The 15,856-nt window shown below is 35.3% G+C and overlaps 1 protein-coding gene across 7 annotated transcripts in view; it reads left to right on the plus strand.

Moving 5' to 3' along the window:
- LOC127846403 (AKT-interacting protein-like) overlaps nucleotides 1-15,856 on the plus strand; it is a 48,469-nt gene that overhangs the window by 8,769 nt on the left and 23,844 nt on the right. For 4 of the 7 annotated variants that reach the window (XM_052377627.1, XM_052377620.1, XM_052377624.1 and 1 more), the window contains exon 2: nucleotides 8,509-8,581. In XM_052377627.1, the coding sequence (XP_052233587.1) occupies nucleotides 8,552-8,581 (30 nt within the window). In that variant the 5' untranslated portion in view covers nucleotides 8,509-8,551. Of the gene's footprint in view, nucleotides 1-6,266; nucleotides 6,462-7,803; nucleotides 8,081-8,508; nucleotides 8,582-15,856 lie in introns of those variants that run through there. The other 3 variants (XM_052377623.1, XM_052377621.1, XM_052377622.1) reach the window with 3 other exon arrangements.

Here is a 15,856-nt window from a genome sequence, read left to right on the forward strand (position 1 = left end):
TGGCCTGTAAAATGTCACAGTATTTCACCATGTTGGCATATGGTCAAATCTTAAAGTACTTCTGTTAAGACAAGTATTCTTAATAGACTGTAAGGTCATCAAGTTATTGATATATATTGTATGGCATATAGAATAAATTGTAGGCTGATAAATCTGCTTTAGTCCAATATTTATTTAGGCATCAAATCAAATGATTGTTGCTTTTCATCTAAGTAAGCGTTCACGCCTTATGTTTACCCTGTTATCATGCAATTATACATGTAGGCAGTGAAATGTTAAAAGCCTTTCTGTACCATTCTGATTTTTTTACCTTTAAAGGAAAGGTGCTGACCCGTCAAATGTTTAATGAATTAATGGCAATAAACAATTCTTTTATATATTTTTTTTTATATTTATTACATTTTACCATTTATTTACCCGGTACTGTAAGGTATACATGTAACTAAGATAATCCAGATGCTTATGAACTTTTGCTTGGAATTAAATTCAATTTGTTAACAAAAATTCCTGTATGAAGTAAATTTTCATCCATGTTGGTCCATTTTTCAAAATAACATTAAGTACTGTAAAACCATTAAATTTTGTGTGGTATTAATTTTCCTGGATTTCGTTGGTCCGCTGAACCACGAATTCAAGTTATTTATACATTTTTTATCAGAAATTGGTCATTTCCGAATGTTAATTCCAACATTTTCTTTTGTTGTCGGTTATCCGAGATATTTGTGCCAATTAAAGTTGAAAGAGACATAACGGTTTTCACACGTGTATTTTGGGAACCTTATAACTCAATTGTTACTACTAGGGGACCAATTGCGTTGAGAATTGCCAATATTGTCAAAACAACATCGATGACAATTAGCCAGCAGGGACCCACAAGTGTGCCGCTTTATCGCTCTTATCGACAATTATCGGCAACACTTTCATGCTTCAGTGCACATTAACCTCAAGTCTTGCTGTCAACACAGATTATGCTTTGTTATTACTCTGGATGTTTTAATAAAAGTTTAATTATAATGATGGTCAGTCTTCCCCAAAAATTTGAAATCCAAAAAATTACGTGTCAACAAATTAGTTGTTTTTTTAGCTCACCTGAGCACAACGTGCTCATGGTGAGCTATTGTGGTCACCTTTGTCCGTCATCCGTCGTGCGTCCGTCGTCAACATTTGCCTTGTGAACACTCTAGAGGCCACATTTATTGTCCGATCCTCATGAAACTTGGTCAGAACATTTGTCCCAATTATACCTCGAACGAGTTCGAAAATGGGTTATGCTGGGTCAAAAACTAGGTCACTAGGCCAAAAAAAGAAAAACACTGTAGAAGTCACATTTGATGCCCAATCTTCATGTAACTTTGTCACAATGTTTGTCTTAATGATATGTTGGTTGAGTTAAAAATGGTAAGGTCCATTGAAAAAGATGGCCGCCAGTGGGCGGGGCAGTTTTCCTTATTTGGCTATAGAGAAACCTTGTAAACACTCTAGAAGTCACAATCTTTGCCCAATCATCATGAAAGATGGTCAAAACATTGGTTCAATTGATGTCTCTGACGAGTTCGAAAATGGTCGAGATCTGTGAAAAAACATGGCGGCCAGTGGGCGGGGCATTTTTCTCTATATGTATATAGTGGCAGTTTTCCCTATATGGCTATAGAGAAACCTTGTAAACACTCTAGAAGTCACATTTTTGCCCAATCATCATGAAAGTTGGTCAAAACATTGGTTTAATTGATATCTCAGACGAGTTTGAAAATGGTCGGGATCTGTGAAAAAACATGCAGTGCTCACGCTGCTGCCAGACATTATCGCCAATGGCGATTATTTTATCCAACTGGCTATTATTTCTTAAAATTGTCTAGAAAAAATGGCGATTATTTTATCCGCCTACATAAAAAAACAAATTGCCACTAAATGTTGTCCGGCGATTGCGAAACGCCTGCAAATCGGGCCATCAAGCAGGAAAAATCGATAACGAGATTACCTGTGTACACACTCGACCCTGTGTATTGTCATACACGCGTCAATAACTTCTGCGACATTGTGGCCTAGAGCATTTTTCTCAATCAGTGTCCGACAGCAGTGATATATTTCGGAAAAAAAGTCTTTAATCTCCCTGTGCTTTACCAATTATCGGTAACTGTTAGATCTTTGTTAATTTTTTGCCAATTATTATTTAATCGTCATTATTGAAAATCGCCGCTAATATTGTTGGCTGGTTTTGTTTTGCACGCCGTTTTTTCTGCAATTAGATTATGTTGAACATTGCTTGATGAAATAATTATTTAATCGCCATCAACTAATTATCCCCGTAATTACCGCTGTTTGTCGTCTGCTTAAACATAATGATTCCAATTTTTAACCAGGTAACCTGGTTTTCCCAATTCAAAGGGACCCGGCATATGCCATGGTCAGCTAATTTTAACGAAACACGTGTTTGGAATTACACTAAGGTGGTGTATTTTAACTCACGCGCTGTGACGTTAATTGATGTAAACATGATCGGCATTGCGAAAGTGTTATTTTTGGAATAAATCATTTACAATTGATATTGGCCTCTGCCTACAATATTGCGGCCGATGGCAAACGTCGTATTAAGAGATAAAGTAGTCGAACGATATGCACATTTTAGATTATGCATATTAATATTTTATATTATGCATATTTCATGTGCAAAACGCGTACAATTTTTCGGATTACCGTTTTCGGATACTGTATTTTTTTCGTCCATTATGATTTATTTTCGAAGTTCATAACAGCAAAAATAGAATGACGAATACACATGCGGTGATACGGAAGGTGTGGTTTATAATATTTCGAGTATTCACCAAAAATTGCAATTGGAAAAACTATAAAAAATAGTATAATTAGTGCTCTGGGTGGGTTGGGGCCTCTGCCCTTAATTCTTATGTGTATGTAACTGTAGCTGAGATCTGGTTTGTTAAGTCACACCCACAACATTGATTGTATTCTTTATTGTAAAGCCATGATAATATTTTATAAGAAAATGACACACTGATATTATGCTTGTTTTTGAGTATATATATATATTATAACTTAAATCAATAGATATACATTTAATAAAACATAGATAAAATGAGATTCATGGTTTTTTCTTTCTTTTTGCCTTCAGTACCGTTTTGCGGAAAAGTCCGCATATGTTTTGGCTATTATTTTTTTAAGGAAAAAAAATATGGCTATTATTTTCTGAAGGCCAGAGTGAGCACTGAACATGGCTGCCAGTGGGCGGGGCATTTTTCTCTATATGTATATAGGGAAAACATGTGAACACAGTAAAAGTCACATTTTTGGCCCAATTTTCATGAAATTTGCTCAGAACATTTGTTTCCTTGATACGAGATATGAGTTCAAAAATGGTTCTGGTCAGTTGAATAACATGGCTGCTGGGAGGGGGGCAGTTTTCTCATTATGCACCCCCCCCCCCCCCCCCCATTTCGAAGAAGAGGGGGTATATTGTTTTGCTCATGTCGGTCTGTCCACCAGATGGTTTCCAGATGATATCTCAAGAGCACTTATGCCAAGGATCATGAAACTTCATAGGTACATTGATCATGACTCACAGATGACCCCTATTGATTTTCAGGTCACTGGGTCTAAGGTCAAGGTCACGATGACCAGAAATAGTAAAATCGTTTCCAGATGATAACTCAAGACTGCTTAGGCCTAGGATCATTTAACTTCATAATAGGTACATTGATCATAACTCTTAGATGACCCCTAATGATTTTCAGGTCACTAGGTCAAAGGTCAAGGTCACGATGACCCGAAATAGTAAAATGGTTCCGGATGATAACTCAAGAACGCTTATGCCTAAGATCATGAAACTTCATAGGTACATTGATCATGACTTGTAGATGACCCCTATTGATTTCAGGTCACTAGGTCAAGGTCACGGTGACCCAAAATAGTAAAATGGTTTCCAGATGATAACTCATGAACGCTTTTGCCTAGGATCATGAAACTTCATAGCAACCCATGCGAAAGACAAAAAAATCTTACAAAACATGAGGTCCTATAACTTTGAAAATTCACAGGAGCTCACCAGATTTTACCGGACCTTGTTCTTCTTTAACCAAATACCAGAGAATACCTTTAATAGAGTTTATTTGTATCATTATTTAGTTCACAACGTTTTACAATTCAAAATACATCATTAAATTGAAGCCATGGCCTGTCCTTTTTTCCAAACCTCTTGAAATCCTCTTTCGTCACGTTTTTCTACTTCATAAGCCTTCCATCTCTTTTTATTTTCCTCTGCTCTTTCGTCAATACTCACCAGGCTTTTTCTTTTTTCACCAGACTTAGCCCCGTCAAAATAACGTAGCAATGAAAATGACATTTTGAGTCTGACAGTGACACTTTACAGCTACTTTTAGTGTTTAGTTAAATAATAATAATCAGGCTCAGAAATTGATAGATTAAGACTTTACACAAATAAAAGGTATTGCAAAAACGTAAAACAAATACAATATGAAACAAAATCACCTGATAAAAAAAAAACATATTCGCATCGGTTGAAGTGCTGATTTTCGCTTTCAATGTTGACACGGAACAAGCAAAGGTCGTATGGTTCCCGGCTTTGGCTTTACGATCATCACAAGGATTGAAACCAGTAAAATTCATTTCAACCAATCAAAAATTTGTTGTGTCGCTTACGTCACAAAACAACGCGCAGTATTTGACCTGTTCAAAGAATAGCACTACAAGTTTTTTACGTCACAAGTAAAGATAGCAAGTTCGACTGGTTTGTAACAAATCTTTTTATTTCATCGTCAAACCTTCTATCAAAGTAGATTAATTCATAACAGTCAGTATTTTTGACATTTTCGATTTTTCATTTTCATTTCCAACCAAAACAAAGTTTTGCTTATTGTTTTTTTTCGTTTCGGACAGGAGGACCGCCAGTTTCGGTAAAGATACCGGACCTCAGCAAATTTTATCGGAAATGTCTGAGGTCCGACGTCTTTCGCATGGGTTGCATAGGTACATTTATCATGACTCGAAGATGACCCCTATTGATTTTCAGGTCACTAGGTCAAAGGTCAAGGTCACGGTGACCTGAAATAGTAAAATGGTTTCTGGATGATAACTCAAGAACGCTTATGCCTAGGATCATGAAACTTCATGGGTACAATGATCATGACGCGCAGATGACCCCTATTGATTTTCAGGTCTCTAGGTCTAAGGTCAAGGTCACTGTGACCTGAAATAGTAAAATGGTTTCTGGATGAAAACTCAAGACTGCTTAGGCCTAGGTTCATGAAACTTCATAGGTTTATTGGTCATGACTAGCAGATGACCCCTATTGATTATCAGGTCACTAGGTCGAAGGTCAAGGTCACAGTGCCAAAAAACGTATTCACACAATGGCTGTCAAGGTCACGGTGACTCAACTTAGAAAAATGGTTTCCGGATGATAACTCAAGAAGGCTTATGCCTAGGATCATGAAACTTAATAGGTACCTTGATAATGACTGGCAGATGAAATAATGATGAAACTTGACCAGGATGTTTGTCTGGACAATATCTAGCTCAAGTTTGACATTTGGTAAAGATTGAATGAAAGACTCCTCTCAGGTGAGTGAACTAGGGCCATCTTGGCCCTCTTGTTGTCCGGACAGGCTTACTCTTCCAACATTAAAAAATTATTATTTCAAATTTACATGTCAGTTATAAAGATAAATAACTTGTTCACTACTATGAACCAAATTTATGAGGCTTTAAGTTAAGATCATTAAAAATTGAAACAGATATTCAAAACCTATGTTAATCATAGACCATTCCCTTTCAAGTTTTTTTAACCCTTTCCCCCATAAGATGCATAGTAAAAATGGCTTTGTGCAACCAGCATAAAACCAGGACAGCCTGCACGTAACTGGCAGTCTGTTCAGGTTTTATGCTGTTTGCTGCTAATCTGTATCTAAGAGTTGGAAATGAAGCGTTAAAACTAATAAAAAAAATCTAGTAAGAAAGGTATTTTATTTAATGTATTAGGGACTCACAAACACGTCAGAATACGTATCTAAATGGTAAAGGGTTAAAAGCCTCCTGCATTATATTGTTTCTTTACATACGACTCATCTCCTGAGACCTCTGGTTTAAGTAAAATATCTAACTATGTCATTAGAATAGCCTACTGTAGGTTTGTTCAACATCTACTGTTATCAGCACAATAGCGCTTTTGTGGAAATGTCAATATTTTATCATTGGAGGTTTTGGCTTTTTGCGCCTTATTACACTGTGATTATTGAGATATGATCAGTTATCATTTCTTTTAGAAAATGTTAGTCAAAGTAATTGTGTTTGTTTTGCGTACAGAGTGTTCATCATAATATTTGCTATTCCTTGTTCTCATTCTACAATTAACTGCTCATCACTATTGACAACAGGGGATATTAAAGATAACTGATCCATTGGAGTTGAAAAAGTCGTGGATGTAATTGAAGGTATTTAAACAAATCAATAACACATTTACCTTGGTAAAATGTATGTTGGTTTTTTATATGACTTTGTTTTGAAAGTTTTATCTTGTATAAGAAAACAAGAAACAAGAAAAAACAATATTTAAGGTGTTTTTTTTTTTGGAAGATTTCTTGGTATATGTTACAGACCTTTGAATACAACATGAATTTTTCAATTGTCATTGTAGTCTTCTTAAATAAATATGCCCACTTGTTTAATCTACACCCCATAAGTTGTATGCATTACTGGATTATTACATATATTGCTCTCAAAATTGAAACATGGTTTCAATAAATGTACATGTGGACCCCCCCCCCCCCCCATAATAATTTTGAATAATCTATAACCTTTCAAGTAGATTTCATATCATTTTTTGATAAGTTACCTTGTACCTTTGTGTGGATTGATCAACATTTTTAACTGAAATACCATACTGTTTAAAAATGCTTTGATTCTTTTTCAGTGAAAATTATAATGGTTGAAAGTACTTTTGTTAAATATGTGGGATTTTAATTGACAGCTCAGGTCAACACCTCATTATCTGTATAAGAGTCAATTTGTATTTACCTAAATTACCATACATGTATTACGTCCAGACCATTCTGAAACAGTGACAAATCATTCAAGTACCAATTTTTGCAAGTCAAGTACATGTACCATTACTTATTTTCTGAACTGATTTGCTCGTTAAATTTTCACGTAAGGCTTAGCTTCTATTTTACATTTACAAAAATAAAAATTGAATTCGGAATGAACATAAAGCACTTTTTCAAATAATGTTGTTTGTTAACATTTAACGTGTAATTTCAAAAAAGTGACTCGGAGAAGTCAAACAAACCTCAAACCTTTTAGGTATGCATTTATGTAAATAAAAACAATTTACGTCGTTAGTATAAATACGACTAGATCTCATGCCCATGGCAATAAGGCTTAATTACTTGTTTTAGCTACTTAAGCAGGAGGATACCAAACATATGAGCCTTGTTCTGAGAACACTGGGCTAAATGCATGTGCGTAAAGTGTCATCCCAGATTAGCCTGTGCAGTCCGCACAGTCTAATCAGGGAATACACTTTCCTCTTAAACTTGATTTTTTGTAAGGAGGAACTTCCTTGAAACTAAAAATACCATAAAAGCGGAAAGTGTCGTCCCTGATTAGCCTGTGCGGACTGCACCGGCTAATCTGGGATGACACTTAACGGACATGCATTATGCCCAGTTTTCTCAGAATGCGGCTCATATCTATACTTGCAGTGGATAAATGTTGATGGTAATGACAATAGCCTATAAGATGAAGATGTGACATGTTGTATGGTATCTAATTTTTAACTAGTCTGCTCACCAGTAGGAGGTGCATTTGAAGTATGTTAGGTCGAGTAAACATTAGTGTTTAATGAATGACAAAGGGCGCTTAGTTCTAATTTATAATGGTCACAGTTTGAAATGTGATACCATTAATAAAATACTATTGAATAAGGAGATATTTGTTCATGCTTGTGGATTGTTGGGTTGGTAAACATATCAACGGTGTCAAACTGTTCTGGTATGCTGCATTTGTGTTTGGATTTTCTATTCAATACCACCTAAGTATTGATACTCATGAGGTTTGTGAAATTTCTAAAACTATTGTTATATCGAAAAAGTTAAAGCAACTGTACTTTCTTTCATATGTACATGTATTTTACAATAATGTCAGAAATTGAGAATACTTTGATTGTGTATTAAGAGCTGTACAATAAAGACACAGCTATAGTTTTGGTCTTACTCTTACATGTAGTTTAATGACATTTGAATGAATCATTTGGATTTCATAGCGTAACTGGTAAACAAATTGTTTATAATTACTCTTAAATTCTATGCAAACACACAATAATAAATTACAAGAACAAATAGTTTTTTTTTGTTATCTGGTTTATATGTACATGTAATACAATACTATGTTATGTTACTTATTTATCTGTAACCTGGTAAATTAACTTTCTTTGGAGTAAGCAGATGTTTATATGTTAGCTGCATTTCTGTTTCTTTCCAGGCATTGATTGTGATATGCAGTTGCCACGGAAACCAGATGTGTGATGACAGAGGTCAAAGTGAATGGAATACAGGTATGATCATTTATTATACATGTGTAGTGACAGTTAAACTATGTGGTATTTGTAGTCAATAATTCTGATGTCTTAAATTATACTTTATTAACAGCCCACACACCTATATCAAACTTAAATTAAAGGGAACTTGTCATGTTTTAATAATTTGAAAACATTGAAAAAAGTTGTTTCAGATTTGCAAGATTTTGTTTATTTATGATATTTACGAGGAAACAGTGATACCGAACATTTACCATGCTCTAAAATATCCAAAATATGTGTCTTTTGACGATTTAAAAACCTGAAAATTATGAAGCGTTACAGATGCAATCTTAAACAAGTATAATTACCCTTTCAAGAAATTATATACAGTGTTATTTTTCAGTTTTGGGGGAAAGGGGTCGGGTCCCCTGAGGGAGGGAAAATTCATGCGTAAAAGGGGAAAAAGGGGAAATTTCAATGCTTAGCAAGTTACAGTACAAAATCACGTTTTAATACTATAATTCATCATATATAGAGAGAAAAACATTATTCCAACTCTTTTTTTTCATCAACATGTTTTGTTCATGTTCAAAGTTCAACATTTCTTGGCTTTTCTGCGAATTTGTCAATTTATTCTGGTGACCTCCTCTTCACCAAGTCTCTCTGTGTGCAGACATAGTCTTATCAGGGACTCAAGTGTAGCTTCCCCATGCCTGTTTCTGTGTGGTGCGTATAGCAGGTTGAGCAAACTAACCAGTCTTTCAACACTGCCGGCATTTGAAGAAGACTGACTAAGTTGTGCTTGTTTAAACAGAATATCAATTTTTTACGTTAAAACAGATTTTTTGTCATTTTTTAGCTCATCTATTTTTTTTTTTTAAATTATGAGCTATTGTCATCACCTTGGCGTCGGCGTCGGCGTCCGGTTAAGTTTTGCGTTTAGGTCCATTTTTCTCAGAAAGTATCAATGCTATTGCATTCAAACTTGGTACACTTACTAACTATCATGAGGGGACTGGGCAGGCAAAGTTAGATAACTCTGGCGTGCATTTTGACTGAATTATGTGCCCTTTTTATACTTAGAAAATTGAAAATTTTGGCTAAGTTTTGCGTTTAGGTCCACTTTTTTCAGAAAGTATCAATGCTATTGCATTCAAACTTGGTACACTTACTTACTATCATGAGGGGACTGGGCAGGCAAAGTTAGATAACTCTGGCGTGCATTTTGACAGAATTATGTGCCGTTTTTATACTTAGAAAATTGAAAATTTTGGTAAAGTTTTGTGTTTAGGTCCACTTTATCCCAAAGTATCAAAGCTATTGCTTTCATACTTGCAACACTTACTAACTACCGTAAGCGGACTGTGCAGGCAAAGTTATGTAACTCTGACTGGCATTTGGACGGAATTATGGGCCCTTTATACTTAGAAAATTGAAAGTTTGGTTAAGTTTTGTGTTTTGGTCCACTTTACCCCTAAAGTATCATAGATATTGCTTTCATACTTGAAACACTCGCAAACTATCATAAGGGTACAGTAAAAGGACAAGTTGCATAACTCTGGATGTCATTTTTACGGAATTATGGCCCTTTTTTGACTTAGTAACTTTGAATATATGGTTAAATTTTGTGTTTCGATCCACTTTACTTCTTAAGTATCAAGGCTATTGCTTTCAAACTTCAAATACTTTCATGCTATCATGAGGTTACTGTACCTGGCAAGTTGAATTTTACCTTGACCTTTGAATGACCTTGACTCTCAAGGTCAAATTATTAAATTTCTCTAAAATTGCCATAACTTCTTTATTTATGATTAGATTTGATTGATACTTTGACAAAACTACTCTTACCTGACATACCACTATAGACTCCACCCAAACCATCGCCTGTGCCCCCCCCCCCCCCATCCCCCCCCCCCCAATTTTTTTTTTTTTTTTTTTTTTTTTTTAGGATCATCTCACAAATGACCACCACACTCTCACACTATACCCCCCCCACCCCACCCCACCCCCTCCCCAATTTTTTTTTTAAACGGTTAAAAAACACCGTCCAACCATCGCACCCAAGAACCCCCCACCCCCCCTCCCCCCACCCGAATCCCCCCCCTATTTTTTTTTTTTTTTTTAAGATCATCTCACAAATTACCACCAAACCCTCACACTATACCCCCCCACCTCACCCTCCCCCCATTTTTTTTTAATGAAACGGTTAAAAAACACAAAAATTTTTTTTTCCTTTTTTTCGCATTTTTGGAAGAAAATGTAATAAATGTCCACACCCCCACACAATGCACCGCTCTTCACTCCACCCCTCCCTCCTTTGTGATTGAAAATGAGAGTCCCTTCACCTTTAAAAAGAAAATAGATGAGCGGTCTGCACCCGCAAGGCGGTGCTCTTGTTTCCGATAGCTTTTGCTGTTGTGCGACATGGTGGAATACCTACAGTTTGCAGTAGATGTCGTTAAGCGAAAGTCTTGATAGTGAACTACGTACGGTTTGCGGTTAAGGAGTTAAGGCTAAAAGAAAGTAAACACGCGGATGCGGCAGTTACGAAAATTATGGTAAATAAATTCGTAACGAAAGACATATTTTAATGAGGTATTGATTAAAATTGAATAACACTTCCAAGAGGGGAATTTTTCAAATATTTGGGGGAAAATATATATACTCTAGAGATGGGGGAATGGGGCTGAATAACGCAGAATATTTCATTAAAAAAAACCACTGATTTTTGTTCAATGGACGAGAGTTTCTGTGATAAAAGGCTGTCTGTTATTTGTGCACTCAAGGTTTATATATTTGCCACCTCGTAAGTTCGACCTACCTTTCAAGGGCCTGAAAGTACAGTCAAATTGCCAATAGAGGGTCACTATCGTGTATTTCATGAAAAAGTATAATAAAATCAAACACAATTGTTGCATAGTGTGTCCCTTGGATAAATGTACAATTTTACAAATTTGTGAAAAGATGCTCCTACTGTTGATCTGACAGGGGAGATTATGCTGTAAACAGTGATCCTTTATTGGTGATAGTGAGCGCTTTTGTGTACATCATTTTATTAGCTCGACTATTATATCGTCGCTGTCGTTCTCAAACCTCGTAGCTCCAAAATTCTCAAAATATTTTTTTTTCGTCTTTTGCCGAATATATGAAATCTGGCGCGTGTTTTGTGCTATATCTCGTAGCTCTACGCCAGTCAGAGCCCTTGAAAAAGCCACGTGACGTGACGAAATGTTGTAGAATGATTGTTGGCTTTTTTCCCTGCGAAAAGTCGTAGCGACGCCATTTCACCTATAGGTACGTCGTTTCGTTTGGACAAATTTGACAAAAATGTTTAATAAAAAAATTTATTTGCAACTACGAGGTTTCCTATAAAAAAATGAGACGTTTTTTTCTCTCTCCTGAAAAGTTGGCATTTTGTAGCTACGAGGTTTGAGAACGACAGCGACGATATATGAAATATATATAGTGGAGCTATCCTACTCACCCCTGCGTCGGCTTCCGTTAGCATTAGCGTGCAAATGTTAAAGTTTGCGTACTACCCCAAATATTTCCTTTGTCCTTTGACATATTGCTTTTATATTTTGCACACTTCTTAACCAACATGACCCCAATCTATAAACAAGAGCAGACAACTGTATTGAGCATTTTGACAGAATTATTGCCCCTTTTATACTAGGAATATGCATATTATTGATAAAACTATGTTAAAGTTTGCGTACCACCTCAAATATTTTCTATGTCCTTTGTCATATTGCTTTTATATTTTGCATACTTCTTAACCAACATGACCCCAATCTTTAAACAAGAGCAGACAACTGTATCAAGCATTTGACATACTTATTGCCTCTTTTATACTTAGAATATGCATATTATTGATAAATCTATGTTAAAGTTTGCTTACCACCTCAAATATTTTCTATGTCCTTTGACATATTGCTTTCATATTTTGCATACTTCTTTACCAACATGATCCCAATCTATAAACAAGAGCAGATAACTGTATTGTTACGACTCAGGTCTTTTATTAGAAAAGACGAAAGACTGTAATGTTTAACAGTTTATTGTTTAACATCTAACATTTTACTGAACAGAAGTTTAACAACATATCAATGAAATCACAACTTAGCGATGAACATTATTTTTATTTTATCTACGTGAAAATTTATATTTCAATATGAGGCATCATGGTTGATAAATCAGCGTATAAATCATGAATATAAATAATAGTTAAGTCTTTGAAAATGAAAGACTCTTTACTTTACTACGCAAACTTTGAGTTAAAAAAATATCTGTGTTGTTTTAAAGCTCAAATGTTAGAGTAAATTTAATAAAACTTTTAATGCCAACCATCTTATCAGAAATCCGCTTATTAATATACGTCAATGATGTTTCGTCAGTTTAAAATTTTGAATGTTCCTTGGCTGAAAAAGAGCCTTACTTATATACTCGAGGGTGGTCGATGGTCAAAACAAGTGGCTGACGGCCGTGGCCGCAAATACAGAGAAAAAGCGCTAAATGTGCCGAAAATATGACGTCACGGCCTATTATGACATCATCAAACAAATGACTAGCTGCATATTCCTGCTAAGAATGGAATTTTACTTATAAGAAGTGTATAAATACTTACAAAACTATGGATTTTATTCTTGAGGATTTTTAACAACAAAAGACTGTCAATACAAAAATAGACTGGTTACTTTTCCTTCAGAACGGGTCAATGACAGTGTAAAACATGTTTTGTAATGTAAAATGTAAACAACGTGGAAACATGTCAAAATGTTCTGAATGGGAATTGGAGCAACAGGCCATCCTGGCGTTCATGAACAGACATGGCCTGTTGTGGCAATTCAGGAGCACCAAATAGGTACGACTTAACATGTTTTAACAGGTAAGTGTAACATTACATATTTAAATTTTATAACACGATAATCCTGGGGCGTTACAGTATACAGTATATGGCCCCTTTTATACTAAGATAATTAAACATTTTGCTAAAATTGCCAGAACTTCTTTATTTATGATCACATTTGATTCATACTTCGACAATACAACACTTACCTGACATACCACAATGCACTCCACCCAAACCATCCCCCATGCCCCACCCCATAATCCCCCTCCCCCCCAAAAAAATGTTTTTTCCTTATTTTTGAAAGATCATCTATTAAATGACCCCCCCCCCCCCCTCTCCATGATGGCTTACATGAAACTGTCAAGCACTCGAATGTCGAGCGCGCTGTCCTCTGACAGCTCTTGTTATACATGTAGGTAATGTTTATTTATTTTCAATGAAACCGTTTTTAATCTGAAATATGGTTAAATGACAGCATTATAAACTGTTTATTTTATAGTTTTTGTGATCATATGATATATTTTCATTGTCCTATTTTCATTGGTCATTTTGGCAAAAAATCATAAGTGTACTGCGGTTAAATAATAATACAGAAAATGATATAATAGCATTTATTTTAACATCTCATCATATATACACAAAAGCCAAAAGAACAAAATTCTAATGGAAATATTTAACTTTTTTTGGCATGTGATTCTCTATTGGCAAGTTGATAGCATGTAAATCTCAGTTTGTGGCAATTGGTTACAATTATAATCAGGGATCATATTTTCCTGCAACATCAATCGGTCTGGATATAAATGGGGGGGGTGGAAAGTATCCGAAAAATTATGTCCGAAATCATGACAAATTACGTTAAAAAAATACCATTGATTTTGCCATTCATGAAGATGGTATAATGAATGTACAAGTAAAATTCCCTTAGGCATTTTTTTTAAACGGAACATACGAGTTTTCTCCACTGGTTTTATCATTTGCTATATCATTGTTGTTTCGTGTGCTGTTTTATCAGACTTTTTTCATCGAACGTTGTCAACATTATTAATCTGTGTAAGTCTATACCGATGTTTTAAATTGTTGTCGACTCGATAATAGCTTACAAACATGCATTGAACCAAACAAATGTCTGTGCGTAGGTTGGCTACTGACAATAACAAAACCAAATAATTAAGAAATACTTTGTGTACGTTATAGTTTGTTGTCAAAATAACCCACAGACGATAGTTTAGATGCGTAGGGATTAAATCACAAGTGCAAAGCACGAGTGATTTGATCCATGCATCTAATTTTCCGGTCGTGGGTTATTCAACAACAAACTACCAAGTACACAAATTTGTTCCATTCTAACACGTTTTTTACTAAAGATTTATACAATGAATATTATTTTTCTTGTGTACTATTTTATGTGAAGTTCCGCCCATAAAAATAACTTTGGCTGTTCTGTCGATTAGATCCGCAACCTTCATTCACAATTATATTACCGGATTATTACGCTGGTGGAAAATGTATCGGCATGTTTTGTTTAGGTTCAGCGCATGCTTTGAGTGTATAAGGTCCGGACGCATCTTTAATCCGCTGTTTACAAGTTTTTTATTCTTGGTCTGACATGCAATAAACAGGTCCTGACCGATTTAGAGACTGCAGGGAATGGTTAATCACACCTAATCGAGATAAGAATGTCATAAGTGTGTTTGCATGTGCACTGTGCATTCGATTTCATGACATGGGAATTTTAGAAAAAAGAATCGGACCGACTGTTTGGGATTTTCAATCGGTCTTTCATGACCCCAATCGGTCTAGGACCGACAAAACCGAAAAAAATATGATCTCTGATTATAATAATTAGGTCGCTTATATTATTTTATAGTAAACTTACCTGAACTGAGTCAGCTATTAATATCAATGGTTTATGTGATGACATTCGTTATTGTTGAAATAAATTTCAAAAAGAGAATAAGAATTTGTTAGTTTGCTAAAAGGTCAACGTTACATGTTCTTCTTCATTTTATTTTTAGCCCGGACAGTTTTATGCCTAATTTTTAGTTTTTCTTTTGTTGGTCACAAACAGTAATGCATGAGTTACTTGGACAGGTACATGTAGATACAATTAATGTTAAGTAGGTAGCAGTTTTTAACTAAGACCTAGGTTTTGTAAAGACACTAGCTGAGCTGTTACTAAGACATTATTGATGTGGCATGCCAGTTTTCCTGACAGAGGAAAGAAAGAAATTTGATAAATATGCACCTTTCATGCAAATTTGGTCAATTAGCAGTGTACTCCCTAAGGGATGAAGCTCACTAATTACATTACAGACTGTCATACTGTTTCTAGCCTGTGTACACATATGACATGTTAATTGTTGCCTGGTTTGATAAATTTATTGATAATTTACTGGACTGAGATGTGTGTTATGTTGTCCTGACATGCAGACTCTTGTGTTAGAAACTACACTGTATTT

This window comes from Dreissena polymorpha, chromosome 9, assembly GCF_020536995.1.
Source record: "Dreissena polymorpha isolate Duluth1 chromosome 9, UMN_Dpol_1.0, whole genome shotgun sequence".
Classification (NCBI taxonomy): Eukaryota; Metazoa; Mollusca; class Bivalvia; order Myida; family Dreissenidae; genus Dreissena; species Dreissena polymorpha.